The sequence below is a fragment of the Pelobates fuscus genome, chromosome 12 (assembly GCF_036172605.1).
Source record: "Pelobates fuscus isolate aPelFus1 chromosome 12, aPelFus1.pri, whole genome shotgun sequence".
NCBI classification, from domain to species: Eukaryota; Metazoa; Chordata; class Amphibia; order Anura; family Pelobatidae; genus Pelobates; species Pelobates fuscus.
Window position 1 is genome coordinate 10,662,714 of NC_086328.1, and position 26,530 is coordinate 10,689,243.

Here is a 26,530-nt window from a genome sequence, read left to right on the forward strand (position 1 = left end):
ATGGCTCCTCCTCATCTGATATCATCCTGGAGGCGTGCATCAAAGATGACGGTCCAATCCAATGCTCCTCATAGAGGATCATTGGGGACTGTAGGCGTATATGCGCGGCGCTCGTTGCAATGCACCTATGAGACGGCACTGAGCATGCATGCAGTGATTCTCTGTGGCAGACCGTGACAGCATTGCGCATGCTCGACGGGCATTACGGTATAAAAGTTGGAAAGTAGCAGTGCCAGCTCGTGTACCCAGAAGGCTTGGAGATATGACTTGAAGTGGCGCTTCCAAGCCTTATAGCATAGTAATGTTATTTGTGACCATTAAGAAGGGGGAACAACTGTAGGCACTATATAGCAGCTTCATTTAGATAAAGTTGTTATAGTGAGAACAATGTTCCTATAAGTCATGTTTATAATCTGTATTATTACGTAGATACATCGGCATGTGGCCAGGATCTAAATATTGAAATTATTTCATGAAATTCCAAAAGATTTTATAGTTGGAGACAAAGAAAACAAACAGCCAGCAGGTGGCGCCTTTGTTCTTTGTATCTTTCGTGCAAGCTTCAAATTGGTCTTCTGAACTTGCTGTGATTAAATTGGCAATGTGTATATTGATCTGCCTATACCGTGTTTGGCCTGTGTTGTGGGAACTTCAGTGTCTATACATTTCTGACTTTTGTCTACAGTGTCATTGGAGTAGCTCTATTAAAAGTCTTGCTCAGCCGCCATCTTGAATTTAACGTGTATTACAGATCCACCTAAAAAATGGCTGACAGGAGGGAGGAGACAGAAGATCTCTGACTTTCTAAGTTTCTTGTGTTTTTGACCTGTAGCCTTCCTACTGGGTTAATATGAACACAAACAATATAACAAACAGAACAAGTGAGGTATTTCTGCTTGCTCTGTCATAAAGGACTTTTTTTTTATTCCAACGTTTGGCCTTTGCTTCCGAAGACACCAGTATGTTTATTAGCGATATATGAAGGGCTAGATTTGCATGTTTGTAAATAACTAGTTATATATGTTTGGATATGTGTCAAGCTGATTAGTGGCTAATTAAGGAAACTTAAGCTCTCTTCTAATGTACCCTGCCGTGTATTTACTTTGGGGGGGGGGGGAGGAGAATCAGTTTTTAAAAATTCTATATTTTTATTTTAATTCTGTCTATTCTGACATTTTATTTCCATTCTAATATGTCTTGTATTTAAGTTATTGTAAATTTACAGTTGTGAACCTTTCTTGCTTGCTGCAGATTGGTAATATGTTTCTTTCCCCGCTGTGTAACTTGATTGATATCTGAGGTGTGGCAACAGTCGGCTTACAGAGTGAAAAGAATGAGGAGGTGCATGATAGGGATTGGAAGCACATTATCATTCTAATCTTGCATTCAGAACGATGAGACCAAATGGACAGAATTAGATTTAAGAAGAATTATGATATGCAAAAAAAGAGAAATATCTAAATTAAAAACATCGTCTTTTCAGGATCAATATCCCTTTGAAATGATTCACGAATTATGATTATGATTGAAACATCAGGTGTTTATATCAGCAGATGATATCAGAATATATGTGTCGTAGCAAGTTCACTGAACCATGTCAGCATGAGCTAAACGAGGATTCTCACAGAATGTCAGGAATGGAGATATTCTAACACACAGAACCAAAGGAAACAGTAAAGGAACACGTACTGGTCCATAGAGTGCCGGGTTAGTGGCTGAGACCAGTGGCGTACATACCACGGTTGCAGGTGTCGCGGCTCCAGGGGGACCCAGCCGCCCTGTGGACACCTATGACCGGGTGCCTGCCGCCATGTGTTGGAGGGGACCCACAGATCAGTTTTCGCACGGGGTCCCGTGGATCGTGTGTACGCCACTGGCTGAGACAGATAAACAATATGAATGCATGCAGACAGAGAGTAAAGGAGAGACAGGCCGAGGTCTAGGATAAAAGAGATGCACACAATCGACAGTCAGGAACAAGAATAGTCAAAGACGCCGAGATCAGAATACAGTAAATCCAATGGACAACATAAAAACACTCTCTAGTAACAAGAAGCAAAACAGGGCAAGAAAACAAGGACAACCAGAAACGATATGAACCATATACTGAGTTTTGATTGGTTACAGAGGGCTGTGAGGTCAAAAGTATGTACACATAATCAAAAAGCACCTCGTAGACTGACATTATAAAAGTTGACCAATGGAAGGGTTCCATGTCATATATGATGTCATAATGAGGCACCAGGAAGCTAGGAACGAGTGGGGAATGTCTTGTGTGCATTGGAACAGTGAAGAGATGGCACTTCCGTGATCCAACGGCGCTTCGAGGCAGTGTTGTGACAAAGTGAAGACAAATTAAACACACAGGCCCAATAAATAAATCTGAAAAGAAATAACACATGAGGGGAAAGGGTTATGTGTAAAAAGTGGTTGTGGTGCAAGAGTTCTAAGTGAGAAGAAATCACCAATCAATGAAATATCCCTGCTTGTACCACTGGTTTCCATGGTGATAAGGGATCAAAAACCTTTCCCCGAAAATGCATTGATATTTTGCCAGTGAAACCGATATAATAAGGACTTGGCTGACAACCTAGAATTAGAGATATGGTCCTCCTTAAAAGGGAGAAAATACTTCCCCCACTTCAGCTTGGAATGGAACATTCTTTAAGGTTGACCCTAAATGTTTAAGATCGGGGATGAAAGTGCACATTATTACCTCTGAGGCCTGCTCATGCCATATGGTGCTTACTGCATAACTTCCTAATAACAACAGGCTAAGCGGTATAAATATCTACACACACACACACACACATACATACATACATACATACATGTACAAGCATGCAAGGAAACCGTGAGGGAGAAAATATCCCTCTCTACACAATGTGATATCAATTTATCTTATTTAGAACCAAGGTTGCAGGATTGAAATATTATTAAATGAAATCTATCTGGCGCGGAGCGTTTAAAAGCCCTCCAGTCTATGTCTGAGATCATCTCTTGAGGATGAGCGATTGCAATGGAAAGGGTGGGGATGACATGACAAGCTAATGGGGTGTGTGTCCCACTAAACAGACTTGCGCTTCCTCAAGGATCTCTATATAAAGTACCCATCGCTCGACCGCAGCAATCTCTGAGACTTCCTGTGCAGTCAGGATATTAGGATGAAAGTGGCTTTAGAGCAGAAAGCCTGAACTCCCAACCTCCCGTTTTCTTATCTAGGATACACCTGCTGCAAAATTTGCTTCAAAGACATCCTTGGCTATTGATATATTTTCTCTTCTCAATATCAGAATTAGAAGGCTGCTCGTTATTAATGACCGCCTTCCTTAGAGACATTCTTGGCTTGTGTAATGTCTTCTGTGACATGAAAACAGAAAGGCACCTCTCAGGTCTTCTCTGCTTGCGTCTATGTCCAAACTACCATTTTTCAATTAAGCATTTTCCTATAAAAATATTATTTTATTTTATTTAAAAAATACGAGTGTTTTTTTCTAGAGGTGGACAACTAGATTTTATTAGTTTAAAAAAAATAAATGATTACTGTTTTAATTGAAACATTAAAAATTATCTTAAAATATATATCTTTTATTTATTTTTAATTAATCACAGGTAGGATTAGGAAGTACCCCTGTGTGTCTAAAAAAAAACAGAAATTAGCTTCTATTAAATTCCAAATGAAACGTATGGACACTGATATTTAAGTAAATCCCATATTGGAGAACAGGCCTGATTGAAGGTAGTAAAATATAATTTTAAAATATATATGACGTAATGTAAATATATTGTATGTAAGGAGGAGTATGAACTATTAATCTGAAGTATAAAAGTCACAAAATCAAAATATAACACTCATAGTTACACACAGAGGACACTGAAACACACATACATTTAAACTCAGAGGACACTGACACACACACACACGTACACACAGAAGACACCGACACACACAAAGATGACACTGACACACACATTTACGCCCAGAGGACACTGACATACACACAGTTACACACAGAGGACACTGACACATACACATTTACACATACACATTTACACACACACAAATTTACATACAGGACACTTGGGCACATTTACACACAGAGGACACTGACACAAACATATTTACACCATGAGGACACTGACAGACACATTTACACACAGGACACTGACACACATTTACACACAGAGGACACTGACGCACACACATTTACACCCAGAGGACATTGACACACACACATTTACACCCAGAGGACACTGACAGACACATTTATACCCACAGGATACTGACACACATTTACACCCAGAGGACACTGACACCCACCCACACTCACTGACAGACACACTGATTTGACACTCACTGACAGGCACATACACAGTCTCTAACACTCACAAATGATATATTTTTTTATTATTTTTATTTAAGTCCACCCAGGCTCCCTACCTTTGGGAGAGCTGGAGTGGATCATTTCCATGCAGCCAAGATCTTTTACCTAGGATTCAGTGTGGGCCTTGTGTAATCTTCATGTTCTTCCAGCACTGCTCCCTCGCACACTGTTTAGTGATGCCAGGGTCTGGAGTGATGTCATAACCCGACTCCCATCATCACCACAGAACGTGCGAATAATCAGTGCTGGAAGATCATGAAAATTATAGTTACCTCTCCACCTCTGCCTTCATTCTACTCCAGCCGGGTGTCTCCTTGGGCGGGGGCATAAGTGGCCAGCCACCTTTTGACATACCTCTTACCTGTGGGGCGCGTCCCTCAGGTTGAGAACCTAGGAGTTAGGTAGTTCCTGGTAACACGGTTGGCCTATCTGAGCCTATGTCTTTGTGTGTCTCTGTTTACCCATGTGTGTGCCTGTGTCTGCCTGTCTGTGTGTGTGCTGGTGTCTGTCTGTGTGTTTGCTTGTGCATGTCTGAGAGTGTATGTCTATCGTTGTCTATCTGTAAAGATTAATATTGCTCCGCCAAATGTATCTTTACCTGTGTGTCTCTTAACGCCCTCTTATTTCTTATCCACTTTTGTGTTTCTTATCTCTTCTTTTGAATACCTTACCTCCTTTAGTGTATCTTATCCCCCTTTTATATTACACCCCCTGAATGTATCTTATCCCCCATTTTCCCCATATGTGTGCATCTTACTTCCCTCCAGCTCCTTTATGTTCTCTTTCTCCAACAGCTCCTCTGTGTGTCTTTCTTCTACCAGGCTCTCTTTCTCCCATTTCCCGGCTCTTCCATGTCTCTTTCCCCCAGCCCCTTTGTGTGTCTCCTCCCCAGCCAATCTGTGTATCTCCCCCCAACTCTTCTGTGTCTCTTTCCCTCCTCTTTATGTGCTTGCCCACCCCCAGCCCCTTTAATGTATCTCTTTCTCCCCTTCTCCAACCTCTCTATGTGTGACACCCCCCCCCCCAGACAGTCTCTTTTATCACCTTCCTCATGCCCTCTGTGTCTCCTTGTCCCCCAGCCCCTCTGTTTATCTTTTTTGCATTTTCCTCAGTCCATCGCTGTCTCTCCCCACCCCACTCCCTTGTGGTCTCTTTACTTCATTCCCACATTAAGGTCTTTCAGACGATGCAATATGACTGATATCTATGTATTATAAGAGGTTCTATGGAGGCTTACGAAAAGAGAATATTTGGTCCCTGTATCAGTCTCTTCCTTGTATTTTATAGATACCTATACCATGGAGAAGCATGGTATAGACAGTTATCAGGTATAAATGTATTGTATGTATTTTGTTTGCTATTTACATTTGAAGTGTTTCATGTTTAGGAAGTTGGAATACATACTCTGCACAAGTCCTCATAACTTCTTTATGCCCCGTCTCTTGTATGGGTTCACATACAGCACTGCTACATTGTACATGACAAACTCCCTCTCTACAGCCGCTTTAAACTTCCAAACACAACTGATCCCCTTTCTGACATCATTTATCTGCTTCCTACTAGCTCTTCTTATGACCCAGATTGAAAACTCAGGTACCTTTCTTTAAATTGATCTCTAACTGTGTGCTGGATCCATTTGTTTGCTACCTGCATTGATTGTGACTTGAACATTCTTCTCTGCGTTCCCCAACTTGGCCCAAACTCTCTCTCTAACAGAATTAAAGATTCAGTCTGTATCCTGTAACATGTCAGTCTGTTCACGTGGTCTACCTCTTTAGTAGGAATTTGTGTTTTAGGTAGACTGTTTATTCCAATGTCCACACAAACAGGGCTCAAACAGTGGGGTAAAGTGTTCCTATGAACACAGATCTCCACCTCCCAGGGAACATCCTGACAAACGGTTCTTGACAAGGGTTCTCCTTTTTAATCCAACATAACTACATAAAGGTACACAGCAAGAATAGACTGCACTATCTGATATAGATACTCTCCTCAATCTATAAGTTCCAATAACCCACATAAATGATACGTACAAAATACCATATGCAAAAATTTGCACTTACCTTCACCACAATGGGGAGGCAGGGGGGTAAGTAGACAATGTTAGTAAAAGGAATAAAAACTCTTAGAATAAACAAGTCAGTTTATTGAGAATTGATTAAAATGCCTCTCACAGTACTACTACAATGTCCATTGACTCTTTCTATCTGGGAGAATCCGCTGAAGATTGCTAACAGTCGTTTGCTTGCTCTGTGTGTGGATTCTTCACAAGCTTCGTCAGGTACAAATTAGCAGTGTAGTAGGGGAGACTTTCAAAAATAAGCTCTTTCCCAGATGGAAGCACATCTCAATGCTTTGTGGGTGTTTTGCACAGACTGGGAGACTGGTCAGCATTGAGGAAAAGCACATACAAATATATTCTTAATGAAAACCTAGAATCACACAGCCAAGGCAATGCAAAATTGTCTTAGGCACAACTCTGTGAATGCCCTTGTGTGGCCAAACAAGATGCTGGACTTGAACTCAATTGAACATCTCTGGAGAGACCCAGAAAAGACTGTCCACCAAAGATTTCCAACCAACCTGAGAGAGCATGAGAGAATCTGCAGAGATCAATAGAAATAAAACACTACCCAAATCCAAGTGTGCAAAGCGTGTTGCATCATATCAGACTTGAGTCTAATCTCGGCCAAAATGCTTTAACTAAAGTATTGTGTCAATGGTCCGAATACTTATCTCAAGAAGAGAGATAAGTAACCCTGCTCAATACCAGCCTGAACTACTCCCCAATCCTGATCCAACTCTGCTCAACACCAGCCTAAACTACTCCTCAATGCTGCTTACATCCAACCTGCTCAATACCAGCCTGAACTACTCCCCAATCCTGATCCAACCCTGCTCAACACCAGCCTAAACTACTTCTAAATCCTGCTTACTTCCAACCCTGCTCAATACCAGCCTGAACTACTCCCCAATCCTGATCCAACTCTGCTCAACACCAGCCTAAACTACTCCTCAATGCTGCTTACATCCAACCTGCTCAATACCAGCCTGAACTACTCCCCAATCCTGATCCAACCCTGCTCAACACCAGCCTAAACTACTACTCAATCCTGCTTACTTCCAACCCTGCTCAATATCAGCCTGAACTACCCTTTATCTTACCTACCTGATATATACCAGCCTGATCCATCCAACTTGTCTGCTCCATACCCACCTGCATAACACCAATCTGGACTCAAAGTAATATTATGTGGTGTTATTTTCCTGCTTGATCAATACTCCTTCTACTTGGGGGCTGATTGACTAAGTTTCTCATTTTCCTGTAATCCTGCAACCTAGGTGTTCTGTTTTATTTGTCCTATTACTTTAACCTATACTTTTATTTATATGTTTTCTTATTTACTTTCATTCCTGTTTATAATCTATTTAGAGCATATTGCCTAAACCCCTTTATTTCTGTTTTTCTCTCTCTCTTTCCTATATATAATTATAGGATATCCTGTTCATACTATGTCTAAGAGCACAAATAAAGTACCTGAAGTCAACTCTGGCATAAGTCTCCTCTCTTACCTGCTGATAATCCTGACATATTGATTTAAAGTATATGGGAGCAATTTCAGGTAAGTGAGATTTTTCATTAAAGGTTCACTTTAAATTGCAACCTATAAACCCCAACGTGTTTTAGTTAATTCTATAATATGACTTATAATATATGTGTACTATGTAACACTAATATCAGGGTTACTTACTAAAGTGAGAATTCAAAGTGGATTTCAGATTTAAAACCAAAATATCCAAACTGGATAAACTCTCTGTCAGCTATGCTTCCAGTTTGGCTACTCTGGACATAAATTAGAAGTTCATTTTGAATTCTCACTTTTGTTAGGAGTACAGATACAGCGAGGAGAGGAGAGGGTCTAGTAGGACGGTTTTGATAAACATAAGGTAAAATGATTTAGTTCTCCTGTGCATTGCTTTACGGATTTACTTAAACCATCTGTGAATACTGCATTCCTACCAGTATATAATAATCGTAGCCATATCAAACCATTTATTTTAACCAGGAAAGTGCCCTTTAGCTTATCTTTACAGATAATACTGGGTTTTTTATATCAATATTATTTCCCAATTCAATTGTACTAATTTTATCAACTTTTAAAAAGATTCAATGCTCTGGAATCCATACTGTGACTCGTACATACTGCACTGGATCTCTATTCACCAAGGTATTTCAACACTCTGTAATCTCAGCAATATTTTAGCCTGTGTAATCTCATCCAATAATAGTTAAATTACAAAAATTCAAAGTGAAAGTAGACCCTTTGCACACTTACAGGGTTACTTACTAAAGGGAGAATTGACAAGAATTCAAACTTAATTTCAAAATTGAGGCCAAAATAGCGGATTTACAAAAATTATTTAAGAGCGTTTTGTTTTCAGTTTAGCTATTTTAACTTGAAATTTGAAATTCACTTAGAATTTTACAGCAATTCTTACTTTAGTTAAAAAAACATGTCAGTATTTCTATAAGATGAGTAAAAACCAAAGTATTTAGAGCTCAATTTAAAATGTATTTTAATAAATGTATTAAAAAATTAAAAAATAAAAAGACCAGAAATTAGATCCCAAATTAAAACAACTTAATTTGTATCCAAATAAACAGAAGTATTTGCCCTATTTGTAAAAAAAAAAAAAAAAAAAAAAAATGTTTTTAATTAAAAAGGTTTTAAAAAAAAAAAAATCCTTCTAACATTCATTTAGATTAATAATATTTAATTGTATCGCTGTAGTAAGACTTTAAAATTGTGCGGTTTTTAAATTATTATTTGCTTGTGTTTCAAACTAGACTCCTTCTCTATAATAACCCCTTTGTGAGAGATAGCATGATAGAACTGTCATTATGACATAGAATTGGTCCTCAAGAGATTACATAATAATTCTGTTATAATTCTGTTTAATTTCTGCAAAAAGGACAGCACACTAGCTGGATTATATTATAATACTATGTCTAAGAAAGTTACTAAAAGTGACCCAAACAAAAACATTGTAATAATTATCTTTATATTTTTATTGTCTCAGCTTAGTCCGTAAATAAATTTGATATATATTTTATTGGTTGTTGTTTGTTTTTATTTTTTTAGGTACATCTTTCGTGACCTGCCAGTATTTTGATGGTTCAATATCTTACATGCACATCACTATATTCATTATTTTGGTATCCTTCTGAACCAATTTATTTAAGGAGTAAAATGTCAATGTGAGGAAAGCCAGAGGTTTGAGTGATTGACTGGCTGTCCTCAGAGAGAAAGATGTGGTAGGTCTGAACTCAACTCAATGTTTTAAAAGATCAGGACACCAGGTCTGGGTATAGGAAGATCATTATATATTTTTGTATTCCTGGCACACATTGTGGTTAAGATCTCTTGGGGTATTTAGAATGCAAAGCTAGGATTGGTAGATTCAACAAAGTGAGATATTTCAGATAGAACCTATTATTATTTGCTGATGTGTGCATCTTTTATATTATTATACAATATATTATTATATATATGTTAAAATGTGAAGGGGTGCTTGCAGCTAGCACTTCTAAGGCAATGTTTTCGTAATCTGGGAATACGGCCTACTTAAAATCTTTTTATTTAGTTATTGTGACCACCTCTGTCATTTCATGTACTCATCAGGGATATCAGACTCAGCCCCCTCATTCCTTGAATGCAATAAATGGACAGAGAATCATGGGATTTGTAGTTCAGCAATATCTAGGGGGCCAGAGTTTGCAATTTTTGCTCTAGATGTCTCTAAACTGTTAGTTTGGCCAACATGGATGAATGGGGCCACCGAGTCAGTAGGGTAAACCTATATAGGTCGGGTGTGAGATATTTATCATATTACAACAATATAAAGGATTTAAGAAAGCACACATATGAACACATCTTGTTTGAGTAAAATTAAATGTATTATTTGAGTTAGCAATTGGTCTATATAAATATATTTATTTAGGCCACAACACACAAGCTGACTGCAAGAGAGCATCAAGGAATGCTATCTGTGTACATACCTGGCTCAGGTAAGTGTATAGCTGAATCTTTAACGTAGATATCAGATCTATTAAATGGTGAAGAGGTAGAGAGTAAAAAAATCCAATTCCTAGGTTTATTTACTAAAATGTAAGTTGTGGTCAGTTTACAACTGACTTAGAAAGTTAACATGTATGTCTAAATCCCCAAAATGGGAAAATTTCCCCAACATCCACAAGGGCGAGAGGTTAAATGCGTCTTGACTATTTTTGTCTAAATATTGCAACTTGCTTTTCAAAGCACTTTAGAGAATACATTCCTTGGATTACTTGATGCCACACTCAAATAAGAAATCTGTGCAAATTTACAGATTCATGAGAATTTGAAGGCGTGTAATCCTTAAACTATGCAATACTCTGCGTTTCCAAATTAAATGTGAGCTCACAGGACAATAACGTTCCCAAATCCTAAATAAACATCAGCTTAGAGGACAATAGACTCCCAAGTGGAAAGTCAGGAAAGTTCATATTACTGAGTTAAATATTCACTAAAATTAGAATCGGACAGAATTTAAGTGAATCCAAAGGTAATTTCTAATTTTAGGTCAAAATAAGGTAGCTGAAAACTAACTTGAAAAATTGTTCTAATTTACCTATTTGGCCTAAAATGTAAAATTTAATATGCGTTAATTTTAAATTACTGACAATTCAGACTGTAGGGTTTGGTTTTTTATTTTTACTTTCTACAAAAAAAAAAAATGCCAAGCTGTGACCTTAGATGATTTACAGATTAGCCAATTCAGCCTAAATTTTGCAATTATAATTTAAATTTGCTGTAATTCGTAGCTTAGTGAGTGATTTCTTTAATGAATAACCCTGTTAGGGCCATATTTACAAAAAAAAAGGAAATTGTGGTGAATAGGGAACAAATCTGCAACATTCACAAATGGCAGCTGTTGTTGGTTTTCAGTTCATAGTTTAGTAAATTATTTGTTGTAAATTTTTTGACAAGAAAGTATGGAAAGAATCTTTAGACAATAGATGTGTGTGTCTAACCAGGAGCAAACAGTTGATTTTTAAAAAAAATGCTCGAATAGCAGTACAGGGCTACGGACTTTGCTGGCGCTATATAAATAATAATATAATAATAATAATAACACTGAAAAAATGTCATTGCCTCTATTTTTTTTCAATCCATTAGTTAATTTACCACAATTTATGGTTTAGTGAATTAACCTCTCTATTTACGTGTTTACTTGTATGTCTGATAAATGTGAATATTTTTAGAGATATTATTGACTATCTAGGGGTATATTCATTAATTGAACTCTAGCAAATTAATATCAGCATGGCACAATGTTAGGCCTTTTCTGGTTGAGCTATTTCTTGCCATTTGGATGATAATTTGTATAATACCGAGTTTAGTCTTACTGAATTTCAGGGAAGAGGGATTTCTGCAAAAAAACTATGAAGGCATCAAAATAATGTCATGATGTTAATGATTATTAATAATTATCTTTTTATAAATATAGATTTTAAAGGACTCAAGCCCAGATATTTCCTCAAAACTCATAACACTTGTAAAACTCTGTTCACCATACCAAGGTTATTATATTATTTAATAACAAAATAAATGCCACTAATAAAATTAAATACACATTTGCACCGAGTACATTGTAATTGTCAAGTTTACATTTCCCCCTCAATGACCTATATTAAAATATGTTAAATGTATTATTTTATTTATTTTTTTCTAAGGAAATCAAAAATCGCAAAATACAAACAAGAATGCAATTGTCTACATAGAACTCACAAACAGATAAACATATATTTTTGTTTGTATGGATATACATGCATTTATCCTTTTTTTTGGATGCAGATTAGCCTGTATTAATATTTGCTACATAGATTATATTTTTATGTCAAATCATGTTCAGAAGGAGAATATATTTTATACAGTTATACTCTTGTTGTTTTCGCACCAGAATTATAAATTAATATGGCTGCTAAACATGTTTTCATGTCCTATGTATCCAAGTGTTTCAGTATCGTCTGAATGGTTCCATTAATCAAATTTTAAGCATTTCACACCAGAAAACAAAATATCCATTTGATCTGGATAGTAGTGATTTAGTGTAGATGGTTGTACATATGATTTCAGTTGCATTATGGGCCTTCCTCTTAATACAGGCCTTGATTTAGGTAATGACATGGAACCCCTGCTCAGTCATTCTGAGTTTAAGAACCATAAAATATACCCTGGACACTGAATGAGAAAGAAAACAATTTTCTGAACATTTACAAATAACATTTTTTTATTTTTGTTGTTTTTTTTTGTTCTGTTTTTGTTTTGTTAAATGTACACAAGACAACATTAAAAAAAAAATCATACATTTTTTGTACAGTGCAGAGAAAATAACAATCGGTGTCTGTGCTGGGCACATCACCCTAAATACAAAGAAAGAAAGAAAATAGTCCTTCATTATATATAGATTTATATAAAACATGATAGAGTTTGACTTTACACAGAACATCAATTTGTTCCACATTTACAGTGACATAGGAGAAAAAGATTCACAAGGCAAATATTGCCAACAAAAAAAAACACCATTTTAATACTGATAATTTTTAATGCAAGGTGGTGTCTCTCTAGTAATAATTATAAAAAAAAAAGATAAATAAATTAACAGAGTGTTAAAAAGTGCCATGACAACTCTGCAAATGGCAGTATTGATCTGAACATCCATTGTCCAAGGGGAACACACTACAAGTAGTGAATGATGGGTTCATAATGAGGCAAATTAAAAAAAAATATTCATAATCATTAATTAATGGTCCTAACTGAATAGTTCATTTAAAACTAATATTTATCATGTGCATACTGTTTGCAGACAGAGAATTAATAATATTTAATCTGTTTGCCAAACGATATTTTTGAGTTTATTAAATTAAAGGTACATGTTGTTTTTATAACCCTTACCAGAGAAGTCTGTGCCATTAGGGACTTGTTGTGTTGCCCAGAAATTTAGGGATGAAGAAAAATTGCAATTCTGTATTTCAGAATACTTTTATTTATTGTATTAATATTATTTTTTTTTTTTAAGTTTTATTTCAGAAATATGTTTACAGTCTTCTATTTTGCCCTTTAGTGCACAAAGGGTTAACTAGCAAAGTCACTTAATCTGACTGACTTTAAAAAAAAATTCAAAAATAAAATGAATACCTCTTTAGTGAACAGGTTAACTGATTTAACCATTTGGCTGCCAGAGTGTCAAAAAGCTGGTATCTCAGGAGTTCTGTTATAATGTGACCGGTTGAGCCCACATACTGAGTCTCTAGCTGGTGTCCCCCAGGGGCCCTGGGGTTTGGGCCTGTTACAGATCACATGACACAGGGCTTGATATCTTGATAACTAACTTGCTGGTGGTAATAGGATCCGCTCCCTGCATGCATTGACGATGAAGCCATGGCGTTAAAGGAGAAGACAAACTCCTTTCTGTCATTCATACTGGGAGATTGGGAGTGATACCTGGGGATACCTGGGGTGAAAAGAGGAGACACTGATTAGCACAAGATACAAACACAGCACTGGATACAATGTGGCCACAAAGCAGGCTCTCTCATAGCAGCCATCGTGTGCAGCCCTGACATAAACTAAACTCTAAATATTACTAATATATTATTACAAATATACTATCACATCGATACTATCACTTAGCAGGGGAGGAATCCTCCAGATTTGGATAAATCATCTCCCTTCCACCGATACTCTCCATTATATTCTGCAAATCAATTACTTGTGTGATATTCCATATATTGTAGACGTAAAACGCTGCAGAATATATATTTAGATGATATATTAATAATACTAATTTAAGGTTTCCATGGAAATGTGAACGTTGCTAGACACAGTGTGATTCTGTCCCCGGGATGTATATTATTTAATTCTGTAATAATAGATATAGTGAAATCGCTCTCCTATTTATTGCAATTAAAAATTATAAAACGGCAAAACCTTCCGAACAAAGAACAAACTATGGATCGGCAATTATTATTATTATTATTATTATTATTATTATTATTATTATTAATTGTTATTTGTGAATTTGCAATAGCAGCAGCTCGTTCCTAATATTGTAATAATCTAAATAGTATTTATTTTGCTAGCCTTATAATTATAATTTAGACACAATATACTAATAGAATATATTATAGTTGTGTCATGATCTGGGCACAGCTGTAATAGTTACTAATGTAGGGGAAGACAGCTGCTTTTATACTATTTAAGTTTAACTAGCATGTTGGGAAATAAGGCATACTGACTAATCAGTTCCTGAGACTCACAGTGACAAAGAATGTCTAAAAGACAATTTACTGCGGGGAATGATAGTGTAATAATATGCAAAGCACACTTTCCATTCTACAGCGATATGTGTGTATAATAAGAGTTTGTTGTTGACGCAATGCGGAGTATAACGGTTACAATGTATCAGTTATTCTGTGATTAGTTACTTTGTATCCGTTAAGCTGTCTCATTGCTCAATGCACGGTTTGGCCGTGAGAAGTACAGCAATGCGTGCAGAGGGAATGGCTTGAAATGCTGTATTTTGGGATTTGAGAAGCTGAGACAATCCCCCATGGACCAGAGTAAGCCTAGGGCATGCAGACAGCTCTCACCCTCATCATCCCTAATTATTCCTGCTTGCAGTCCCAGTGGCTCCACTCTAAATACTGCCATTCCTTTCCATCCCAGGGATGTGGGACACATGTGTGCCCACTCTGTTACATGGGATCTGTGTGTGTCTCCCAGGCCATGAGTGCTGCATGAGGACAGTGCTGGGATCATTCCATGAGTCACTACATTCTCAGGAATATGAGCAATCTCCCTGATGTCACAGAGCTGTAATTAGAGCATCTTGTTACATTATATAATTCACCACTTTGGGGGCTTTGTTTATGATGGGATTGTTAAACGCTGGATATTGATATTGTGTTTTGCAAACACCCACAGAGTCAATCTGCAGAATGCTGTTATTTATTGTCATTAACCGTTTAAGGTTTGGAATTGGGCTTCTTTTTCTACTGTCAGGATTACGGTAAGCACGGGAATTTTTCTCGGACTCTGGCACGGACAGGGTTAATGATAAGAAAGGGTTTCTGAATAACTGATCGGATCAATGCATTGTCTATTGGCTGAAACACATTAATATTTGAAGCAATGTTCTAAGAGTGGAGCAATCAGCTGTAACATTCCATGAGTTTCCATGGTAACTGCTCCACTCTAAGTGTCCTCAAATTGTTATCTAAATTCCCCCATTATACCAGGTGTACTACATCTAATACCTGCAACCCCCTTTATCAATACAGAAGGTAGGTACCATACCTTGCAGGTCTGCCGTGTTGTGGCTGTTCTGATGCAGGTAAGATTGGTCCAGGGTGTGGGATGAGAGGCTGGAGGACAGGGTGTTGCCTGCAGAATTGCAGGGTGATAGGGGCTGTTGCTTGATGTAAGGGGCAGAAGCTGAAGGAGCCCAGGCTGAGGCTGGGTTGGAGTACACAGAATGGGGCTCCATCACCCCACTTCCTCCTAGGAGAGGAGAGGCAGCATCGTGGTGGGGATAATCTCCCCCAGAAGATCCCGTACAGCTCCCCATGTACGAGTGGCCACCGTTGGTCGCAAGATGCGACACGGAGTGTGCAGTTAAGCCCATTCCGTCCACGTTACTCGGCAGATGCCCATTCATCATCCCTATGCCACCGTCCAGTGACAGGCCGTTGGGTGGGCAGGAGATGGACCCACCAGAGCCCTGGAAGCTATAGGTATCTGGTATGTGGTTGAAGCCCAGACCGTTCATCATGCTGTACATGGGCTTCAGCGCTTGACATTTCCTCCTGAAGCCCCTGGGTCTTCTTCTGAAGGAACCTTCTTCAAACATGAACTCGCTGGCTGGGTCAATGGTCCAGTAATGGCCCTTGCCAGGTCTGCCCAGTCCCTTGGGGAGCTTGATGAAACACTCATTAAGGGACAAGTTGTGCCTGACTGAGTTTTTCCATCCTTGGTAGGACCCCCTGAAGAAAGGGAAGCGACTTTGCAGGAACTGGTAGATCTCGCTGAGTGTCAGCCTCTTGGTGGGGGAGCTCTGTATGGCCATCACTATCAGGGCTATGTAGGAGTATGGAGGCTTTTCTGGCCTCCTGATCCCAGCGTTGGTCTTCTTGGTCTTTGTATTGCAGGAGGCTGACTCCATGACCGAGGTCTGCACACTGTGCTTCTCAGGGGGTGCAGACATGGGGCTGCTCTGGGCAGGGGTCTGAGAGGGGGGCTGCTGGATCTCCGCAGTCATGGTGTCTGGGCAGTGAGGAGCTGCTGCCGTGCGATGAGCTGTGAGCGAAGCTGAGACTGGAGTGGAGATGCTGAGAAGTCCTTCACATGTATCAGTTCCTGGGACTCTGCAACAATGTCTCCCTCTGTGAGTGTGGGATGGATCAGCAGGAAGTGGCTGCAGGCTGGGCTTAGTGTGAGCTGTGTACAGCGCCGATTTCCTGGCTGCTCTGCCTCGCCTGGTCCAGGAGGGAGCTGTTTAGCATCGCAGTTGGTTTGGATTGTGCCCCACCAGGGGAGATCGCCTTATACTTATCTCTTGTCACCGGCGTCTGTCTGCTCTTCACAGTAAGACGTAAGAAGAAGGCTTTCCCCGCCCCACCGACCCCATTTCCCACCTCCCCTTTTCAGGGTACTCCCATCCCCCCACACACTAAGGGTCAGTTAAAGGGACACCTACAGTGCATTCTCTCAAGTACTCAAAATACTATGTGTAATTGCATCATATCACAATCCTTCAATTCCCCTGAATTACTTCTAGCTGAATATTGATACAATTTGGGACCTATAACAGGCTGCACACATCATTACAGAGATGGGGGTCCGTTATATTAGAATATTTTACTAGTATATGGGTTGTTTCCAAAACAATAACATTAATAAAACTGCAACGATTGAGAGTGAGTGTTACAGGTAACAATTACCTGTAAACGTGCAGCTTTAGAACTGTCAATATTGACTCTGACATTGTATCACTCATTACCGTGCAAGGAAATAGGAGTCTGCAAGGCACAAGCCATTAACCCCCTGTGTGCTTGAAGAAGGAACACACCGGTCTGGAATTTAAAGGGTTAAATGTACCTTTATTTAACCAGTGATTAAGTTTGATTTTTATTAATATTATGGCTCCCTCTGGGTCTGTTTGCACAGTAAATCAGATCTAAGCTCTGTCGTTTGACCACAGACAGCTCTCCATTTCACACGCTGGGCAGCGGATATTAAAAGCATATTTGTGGGTTCACAGATTTGGCACATGGTTTGAAACATAACAACATAGCAGCAGTCAGAGTTGGGGTGACTGGGGGTCTGAGCTGAAGGTGGACTTACCCACTTGCATTGACTTTGAGATTGCTGAGCAGATAGAACGGGCAGGATGTTTATATAGTTCAATGTAAACATGTTTCTCTTGAGGTTCTCTAATAAAAAAAACACAGTTAAATCTCCTGCTAGTTCGCATAACGAGTCTTTCTGCTACATATAAAATGTGCTTTGTACCACACCGAGTCCCCCTTTTCTTTTCATTTTCCCTTTAAACCGAAATAACCACTAGCTCAGTGCTGGGATCATCACATGGAGTCACAAGAATTTTGGGGAAAGGACAGGCTCCAAATGTAATCTGCCATCGAGTCAGCAGTGAGATAGCCATCAAGGTAAGTCACTTTCAACTTTTGTCACCTACTTAAAAACAAATGGACCCCATTGCCCCCTCTTAGGGAGCTGAGAGAGCGAGGTTTGCTTTCACAATGCTCTGTGACAGAGACAGACAGGAGGGGAGCTTTCTCCACCATTCACAGAGAATATAAAAGGTTATACATTTATACATTCTACATACAGGATGGGAAACCATCAGGTCTCCCTACACCAAATTCTGGATTTAAAGGCACACAGTTGCAGGATGCCAGCTTCTTTCCAAAATGAAGGAGAGAGGATTCCTTAAAATATTCCTGCAGAACAGGCTATATCTATTTAATGTTGTTATAGTGACTAAAAACACTTTATTACGTCCACAAACAGATATAAATAGGTGGGAATTATTTCTATGTAAAATTGTGTGTATAATTATATGTGAGAATGTAAGTGTGTGTATAAGTGTATATGTGTGTGTATCTGTGTCTGTGTGTATATGTGTCTGTAAGTATACATCCGTGCATGTCTCTATATGTATGTCAGTGTGTGTGTGTGTGTGTGTCTGTGTGTGTGTGTGTATATTTCAGTTTCAATATACGAATTATACTCTCACTATACTACATCTGTATTTACACATATAGCTATGGACGGTGTAGTGAGTATAGAAATATTAAAATTATTGTATGGTAATTACACTTACAATATTTTACAGGTTATTCATTAAAAATGAACTGTGTTGATCTAAAAATGAACTCGCAAAATGTAGGCCAAAAATAGCCGTTTTGTGGGGGGGAAAAAACACTATTAATTGAGGTTTCTTCCATCTCGGATATTTAGTCTATATTTTGTACACAGCTTACTGTTTAGTGAATAAACAGCATTCGTTCGTGAATACATCTCTATGGTATAATATATCGGACACAAAATACAAAACAGAGAATAATGATCTTTAATCTGCTTCAATTACGATAAAGATATTTTATTTGTTTTCTGTAAATAGACGAGGTTGGAGAATTACTTATTTTTAACTCAGTCTGTGCCGTGGGTTGTTTAAAGAACATGTCGAATATTTAACTTTCCCAAATACAATAAATAAAACATTACTCGTGGGCAACATTTGGAAGCCCCCTCCTTTGAAATAACTGAACTGATCAGCTTGCATTATTTGTAATTTATCACATTCTGTGTATGTCTTCCTGTGTAAAGTGCAGGAAAAATAGTTATATTAAACAAACAGGGCATCATGAAAAATCAGACTGTGCGGATAGAAGACAAAATATAAAAATAGATAAAATAAAAACACAGGATGTTAAATTATAACATAGATATAGCAACACTATTTAGATTGATCAAAGAACACAAAAAACTATCCAAATATATAAAATAATAATTATTATTATTTATATCTTTACACACACACACACACACACACACCTGTGTCTGTGTATTTTCTTAATTATAAATAATATTTAATGTGCTACATTTTAGCCATTTTTTCTCTACGATAATAATAATAACAATAACAATAACAATGTGTTTAACCAGGAAAGGTACATTCAGATATTCCCTGGTTTCCAAGTATTTCCCGATAAATTTGACCTATGTGACAATTCTAACCCATACTGTGTTTATAAATATTGAAATTAAATAAACAAAAACAAACAACAAATCGAGGAGGGAGCGCTATGGATACCAGGCATACAGCGTTGGACAAATCGGTCAATATGACATTTTTTTCTAGATACAATCCAAGTAGAGCAGCGATGTGGGCTAGATTTGAACTGTGACATGATATTGTTGGTGATTATTTTAGAATAAGTGATAGTCACAGTAACGGTTCCCCATGGCTGAGTTGTACAGGATGACAATACTAACGATATTATTATATGAATACTATTCTTAGGATCCAGAGGAAACAAGGCAGCATTATTCAATGAAACAGTGTATCCTTCTCCTACAAACAGAATGTAACTGTGTCACTGCACAGCACAGCTAGAGGTTCTCTGGAAAATATAGCATAGATACTTTTTTTTACATTTTATTTGGAGAAAGTAGAACCAAACCTAGGACTGTGTGTTCCCCGTGACCCCGAGGTAGTTTTTGTAGCAGCTAATTGTTGAAGGGAGCCGGGCTGTCCAATAGCTGGACGGGTATATAGGTAATATTGTTCTAAGCAGACTGTGCAGGGCTCTCTCCTGGAGGGGCCTGTGTTTATCAGACTGTAGACCACCCATGGAGACAGCAGACAGGCGTGTGCCCCCTCTCCTCTCCCTGCTTTTAATTAACACCAGTAACTTCACTTGCACAACTCATGCCCCCACCTCCCTTCCCCACTATAGGTTAGCTCTTCCTTTTCCCTGTCCACAACAGCCTGTACTCCTTGCTATGTAGACCATTGCAAATTGATCTCTAAACGTTTACATAAGGTAGAATGGGAGGGGGAAATGACATGTCCAATTCTACAAGCTCCTAAAATAAGAGGGAAAGAGGGGGTTATTGGCATTTTATAAACTTGTGAATGGGTTCATAAAAAGGTGTTGACAATAAGGGGTAACAATAAAGGCAATTATAGACACTTTATGGTCTAAACCAGGTCGGGTTGATATTACCTAGAGTTAAATGGCGATAATAATAATAATAGTAATAATAACAATAATAATAACAATAATAATAACAATAATAATAATAGACACTTTATGGTCTGAAAACCAGGTTGGGTTGATATTACCTAGAGTTAGCCCTCACTATCTGCCTGGGTTCTGGGTAAAACTCAGATTATCTCCACATCCCACACTTTCTATAATGTAAGACAGAGCTAGCATAGGTCCCACATTAATGGGTTTAGAAGAATTGGATGATAATATAGACAGGGGCCACCTGGGTTACAGTAATATCACATGATAAGAATAATCCCATTAAACTCACACATTATATGATGATAGTATACACACAGGGGGAATGGAAGATATACTGTAGGTACAGTGCACCCACTACAGTATACTACTGTACTCCTGCTTCATCCAAACCCATACACACAGTATATGCATATACACACTAATTTAGATTTTTTTTCTGGATTCTTTTCTTATTTTCCCATTTGTATTATGATTTATCCCCTAAGGTATCAAAATATCAAACGACAACAGAATAGAGCGATTTCATAAATAAAAAGCATCCTGTTCACCGAGCCAGATAAATAAATCCATCTATTTCTGTGCAGTGTTCCTGGCTCCATCAGCAAGCTTTGATGGTTTGGCACACACACAGTGAAATTAGTCTGTTCCCATCACAGAACGTGACCCTCCTGATTATTATTTTCGTTCCATGTCAGGGATCTAAGTGTATTCTGTTTATCGGTCTATCTATCCACACAGACATCTCACACTGATCACACCCCTACCCCCCTAAATAATATATATATTGGGTGATATATTTTTTATAAACTAAGGTGTCTGAAAATATCTGGGGTATGCACCCTTGAAGTTTAACCCGTTCCTAGCCTCAGAGGACATGTGTAAACTCCTTAATCCATTATTAAAATTCAGAACGGTCAGCTGGATCTATTTACTAAACAACGAGTTGTGTTGAAAAACTCTCTCTAATCTTCATCTTATCTTCTCTGGTGATTTTGTTCCATTTCAGCTATTAGTAATTAGTAATTTAGTCAGTGACCTCAGTATGAATCAAGAGGAACCAGGGCTCAACCTGTACCTCACTTCTTAGCTCCCACCTGTACCACAGTTCACTTACCAGCTCACCCCATTCACATCTCACCCTGCACCCCAAAACAAGATTGCTTCACATCTCACCCTGCACCCCAAAACAAGATTGCTTTACATCTCACCCTGCACCCCAAAACAAGATTGCTTTACATCTCACCCTGCACCCCAAAACAAGATTGCTTTACATCTCACCCTGCACCCCAAAACAAGATTGCTTTACATCTCACCCTGCACCCCAAAACAAGATTGCTTCACATCTCACCCTGCACCCCAAAACAAGATCGTTTCACATCTCACCCTGCACACTTTACAGCTCACCCCAAAACCAGCTCACATAACAGACCTCTCCAGACCCCAATTCTAACCGAGTTCTCTTCATTATGTCGGTCAGAGACTACATGTATCCGCTATCCTCATCTACAAAATCACATTTTCTGTTACATTTTACAAAAACAATTTTCACTAACGTTACTATTTCTACAATTTACATTTTTGTTGACTGAGATTTAACTTTATTTATCTTGCATCAATTTTTCTACCATCAAATGAAACATATATTAAGGACCTATTCTATCTATCTATCTATCTATCTATCTATCTATCTATCTATCGTTCTATCTATCTATCTATTCTATCCATCCATCCATCCATCCCTCCATCTCTCAGGTTCCTGCAAAGCATAATATTTTGCAGATCCCAGTAACAATCCCCCTGTAGCTGTCACAGTTCATGGGATATGACTGATAGACCCACAGAGGAATTAACTGGGTGTTTTTTCAGGTAAAGCGATCTATCCATCACTGCAGTCAATAATTGGCTCTTTATGGGAATATGAAGAGTTAACATTTCCGTAGCTCTTTAAACAATACATTATATGTAAAATAATACAGAGAACACACACAACATGGATGTGTGTACACAGAGAAACCCAAGGTGAAACCAAAACAGTGGAATATACAACAAATAATAACCAGAGTCAAATCCACTAAAATAGATCGAATTATTATAGCTGTAATTAAACAATAGTAGTTTTATATAATGACTAGAGTTACTTTAGCAACTACAAAACAAGACAGCAAATTTAGACCAAAACAGAAGCTCAGGGAACATAAACTTCTAAAATCCTGCGATCCAGGGGGTTTCTCCCAGCCCCTCTATGGTACATTAAATAGTATATTGATCCTTAATACAACTCATCTCGCTATTAGTAGATATTGAGTACTGCTAACATTCTATATCTTATTAAAGTGTTAGGTAACTTATGTGTGTGAACGAAAAGTTAAACATACTCAATATATGATAGAATATTATATAGGGGGGGGGATATGATAGAAACATTTAATACATAAAGGGAATCAACACAGTAAAGGAGGAGACTATATTTAAAAGAAGAAAAACTACCACAACAAGAGGACGTAGTCTTAAATTAGAGGGGCAAAGGTTTAAAAATAATATCAGGAAGTATTACTTTACTGAGAGGGTAGTGGATGCATGGAATAGCCATCCAGCTGAAGTGGTAGAGGTTAACACAGTAAAGGAGTTTAAGCATGCGTGGGATAGGCATAAGGCTATCCTAACTATAAGATAAGGCCAGGGACTAATGAAAGTATTTAGAGAATTGGGCAGACTAGATGGGCCGAATGGTTCTTATCTGCCGTCACATTCTATGTTTCTATAATTATAGAATAATTCATTTTTTGTGCATTTTGTTTTTTTAATTTAAGAAATAACTTTTTTTCTATTTGATTGTGACACAAAATAATGAATAGAAACAGAGTCCATCATTTTTATAATTTATAACAAAAAAGATTGGAGCACTGTACACACTAAGTATTCACAGCCAACCATTCACAGCCAAGAGATACAACTACCACCACTCACAACCAAGAAACACAAATACAACCACTCACAACCAAGAGACACAACTAGAACCACTCACAACCAAGAGACACAACTAGAACCACTCACAATACACTGTGACAAAGACAGACACTCACATCAGACATACACCTGTCATTAGAAACCCAACGGAATAATACAGTCACTGGGAACAAACAGGAAAACCTACAGCTACTCCCACAACACACATTTTACATCTTTGCACCACTACACTTTGATAAATCTCGCCCAACGCATTTGTGGGATTTATGGCCACTGTACTTTTGTTTCTCCAATTGTAAGCTGCAAGGTGCAAATCGCGCAAGTCCGCCTTGATTACAGCCGAGGTATTTACTAAGAGCGCATATTCCTATATATCATCAATATTATAAAGCTGTTTCATCCTTTGTTTTCCTAATCACGGCATATGAGTGAACGAGGCTTCTGTGTTGGCATTTAATGCTGTGTGTCTGTCTATTACCTGCCTGTCTAATATCACACGTCAGTAAACCATAAAATGACGTCATACATAAACAGAACATTGCAACTATGTCATAACCTCAAACCCCATCTCACGGTGTAACTCGCTTTAAGTCAGAGTTGCTGTACCAATACCAACTACAAGCTTCTATTACAAGAATTCTTAGCACAACAGACACACCTTCCATGTCTAGATAGATAGGTATTAACAAACACGAGCATTTCGATATATAGTTTCCGTGTGGGCATTTAAATCCCTCTTGTACCCAATGTAAGTCAATAAAACCAATTTTTAAATCACAAAATCAATCCCCCATTTTACCAATTCCCTGCATTCACAATATAAAACACCTCTCTCAGGTTTCCCTTTCTCCCAAATGGCAGTGATTCTATTTTTCTCTCCATAATTGTGGGTTTTATTCAGTATTAAGAAACAAACATGAACCGTGTTGCTTTGAATCCTTTGTTACAAAGTGAAGGATTACTTTGTGAATGCTATAATTTTAGTTACACCTGAGAGACACAGATTGTATATTTATAGCCAGTTACAGCACGATCCTGTGTTTTGTTTGTTCCTTGTGATAACTCTGCATCACTAAATCACAATAGGGAGATCACACTACATTATTTATGGATAAACACAGCTAGCAGCTCTCTGAGCTAAATATGACAGTGAGTTCATAGGCATGGGCAGTAAAATTAAACCTTTATTCCCCACATAAAACAATGGTATTTTCTAATCTCCACACTGATAATCTCACAGAAAGATACATTAGCAGCCTCTGATAAGAATCCTATATAAAGAATGAACTGTATAGATCAATGTTATCCAGGGGAGATAAACTCTGACGATTTAAGCCCTTACTAATTCATTTAATCTATTTTTTTTGTATATATTTCTAATTATTTAACAATTCTAAAATATATAAAGCTTGTGCTTATCCATTTACTAGTAATTAATATCTATTATTATCTCTGCAGTTTGTTGAACTTGTCGTCATACATTATTTGTGCACATATACACCTTGTATTTATTTTAAATACTGCAAATAATCTCAGCACCTTCAATAACAATGGGGCCAGTATGGAGCAATAAGACGAATTTTACATTTCTATAAAATGAACAAGGGAGGTATATGTGACCATGCTTTGTCAAGAGTTGTGAAATGATACCTGTAAAAAGTGATTTAATCAGTTCACTTGGTAACATTTTTACAGCTGTAATTATCGAACTGTTTCTCAATAAAACAGATTTGAAAGTAGTAAATAAACTAATATTATGAAGAATATATTTTTAAAAATTATAATAATTATTATTCTAAAGAATATTTCAAAAAACAATTATTATTACAAAGAATATATTTAAAAAACAACAATTATTATTATTATAAAGAATATATTAAAAATACATTATAACAATTATTATTATTATAAAGAATATAATTTTGAAGACTGTTTTTTTAAACAATGTTTCACTTTTTTTTTTAACTTAATTGTGAATAATTTGTAAAAGTAAAAATTCCAATAATTTGTTTTAATTTCAAGAAAGTCAAATAAATCCCCTGGTTTTGCAGAAGGTGATATTATCCAACGAGAGCCCCCTGCCCTTTGTAATCAGTCCCAGATAACTTCTAACCTCGCACACTAATAGCACATAACAGAGCGATACTGTGTGGCTATCAGTAAATGGATCGAAATCTCAGGATGAAATAATGTCATTCTGTGTGTCTAATGATAAATGTATTGTTTATATTGTGTGCGTGGCTGATTGTATTGATTTGTATAACGGTTAATATTTTATTTTTCAGATACGAATACAGGAAAATGTGGCAGAAATTTGATGATAACCAGTTTTAAAAAAATAAATAAATTATTCAGACCTCACATGATGTATGTGTTTTTTTCTGTTTGCTCTAAATTTAAATAAAGTGATCTAAAAAACGATGATACATAAAATGTCTTCATTAGAAAATACTAATAGTTATTTATATATTTATTGGATGCGAAATCAAATTGGAAACCACCCAGTCCGATTTATAATCGTGTATTAGACTTTATGTCATTATGTGTTTTATTGGTTTATAGTTTAGGCTAATGCTAAAAAAATAAATAAAAAAAATTCTACATCAATTTATACAAATTTTTCATGATTCAGATTCAGACAGAAAGGCAGACGTGACTGTGATATCTAGTAAAACAATATAACATTATAATTAAGTTAAAGTGTTTTCCCCATTCATTTTCCAAGATATAAAATGTATCTATAGTCTATGCCTTGTTCCAGTGATACACTGTACCTGCTGTCTGAGGGTTGTGT

At 37.5% G+C, this 26,530-nt stretch overlaps 1 protein-coding gene and 1 long non-coding RNA gene across 2 annotated transcripts; one reads left to right on the forward strand and one right to left on the reverse strand.

Annotated features, from left to right (window-relative positions):
* Positions 1–12,745: 12,745 nt before the first annotated feature.
* Positions 12,746–17,042, reverse strand: FOXF1 (forkhead box F1). Its single transcript, XM_063438740.1, has 2 exons — positions 15,788–17,042; positions 12,746–13,943 (listed from the first exon to the last, which is right to left on the reverse strand). Exons 1-2 carry the CDS (start codon positions 16,746–16,748, stop codon positions 13,786–13,788), a joined length of 1,119 nt encoding a protein of 372 aa, XP_063294810.1. The 5' UTR covers positions 16,749–17,042; the 3' UTR covers positions 12,746–13,785.
* A 924-nt stretch (positions 17,043–17,966) lies between these two features.
* On the forward strand, positions 17,967–26,097 carry LOC134579204 (uncharacterized). The gene is made up of 2 exons (XR_010086169.1): positions 17,967–18,156; positions 26,022–26,097. It is a non-coding gene; the product is annotated as an uncharacterized LOC134579204 (long non-coding RNA).
* Positions 26,098–26,530: the final 433 nt, after the last annotated feature.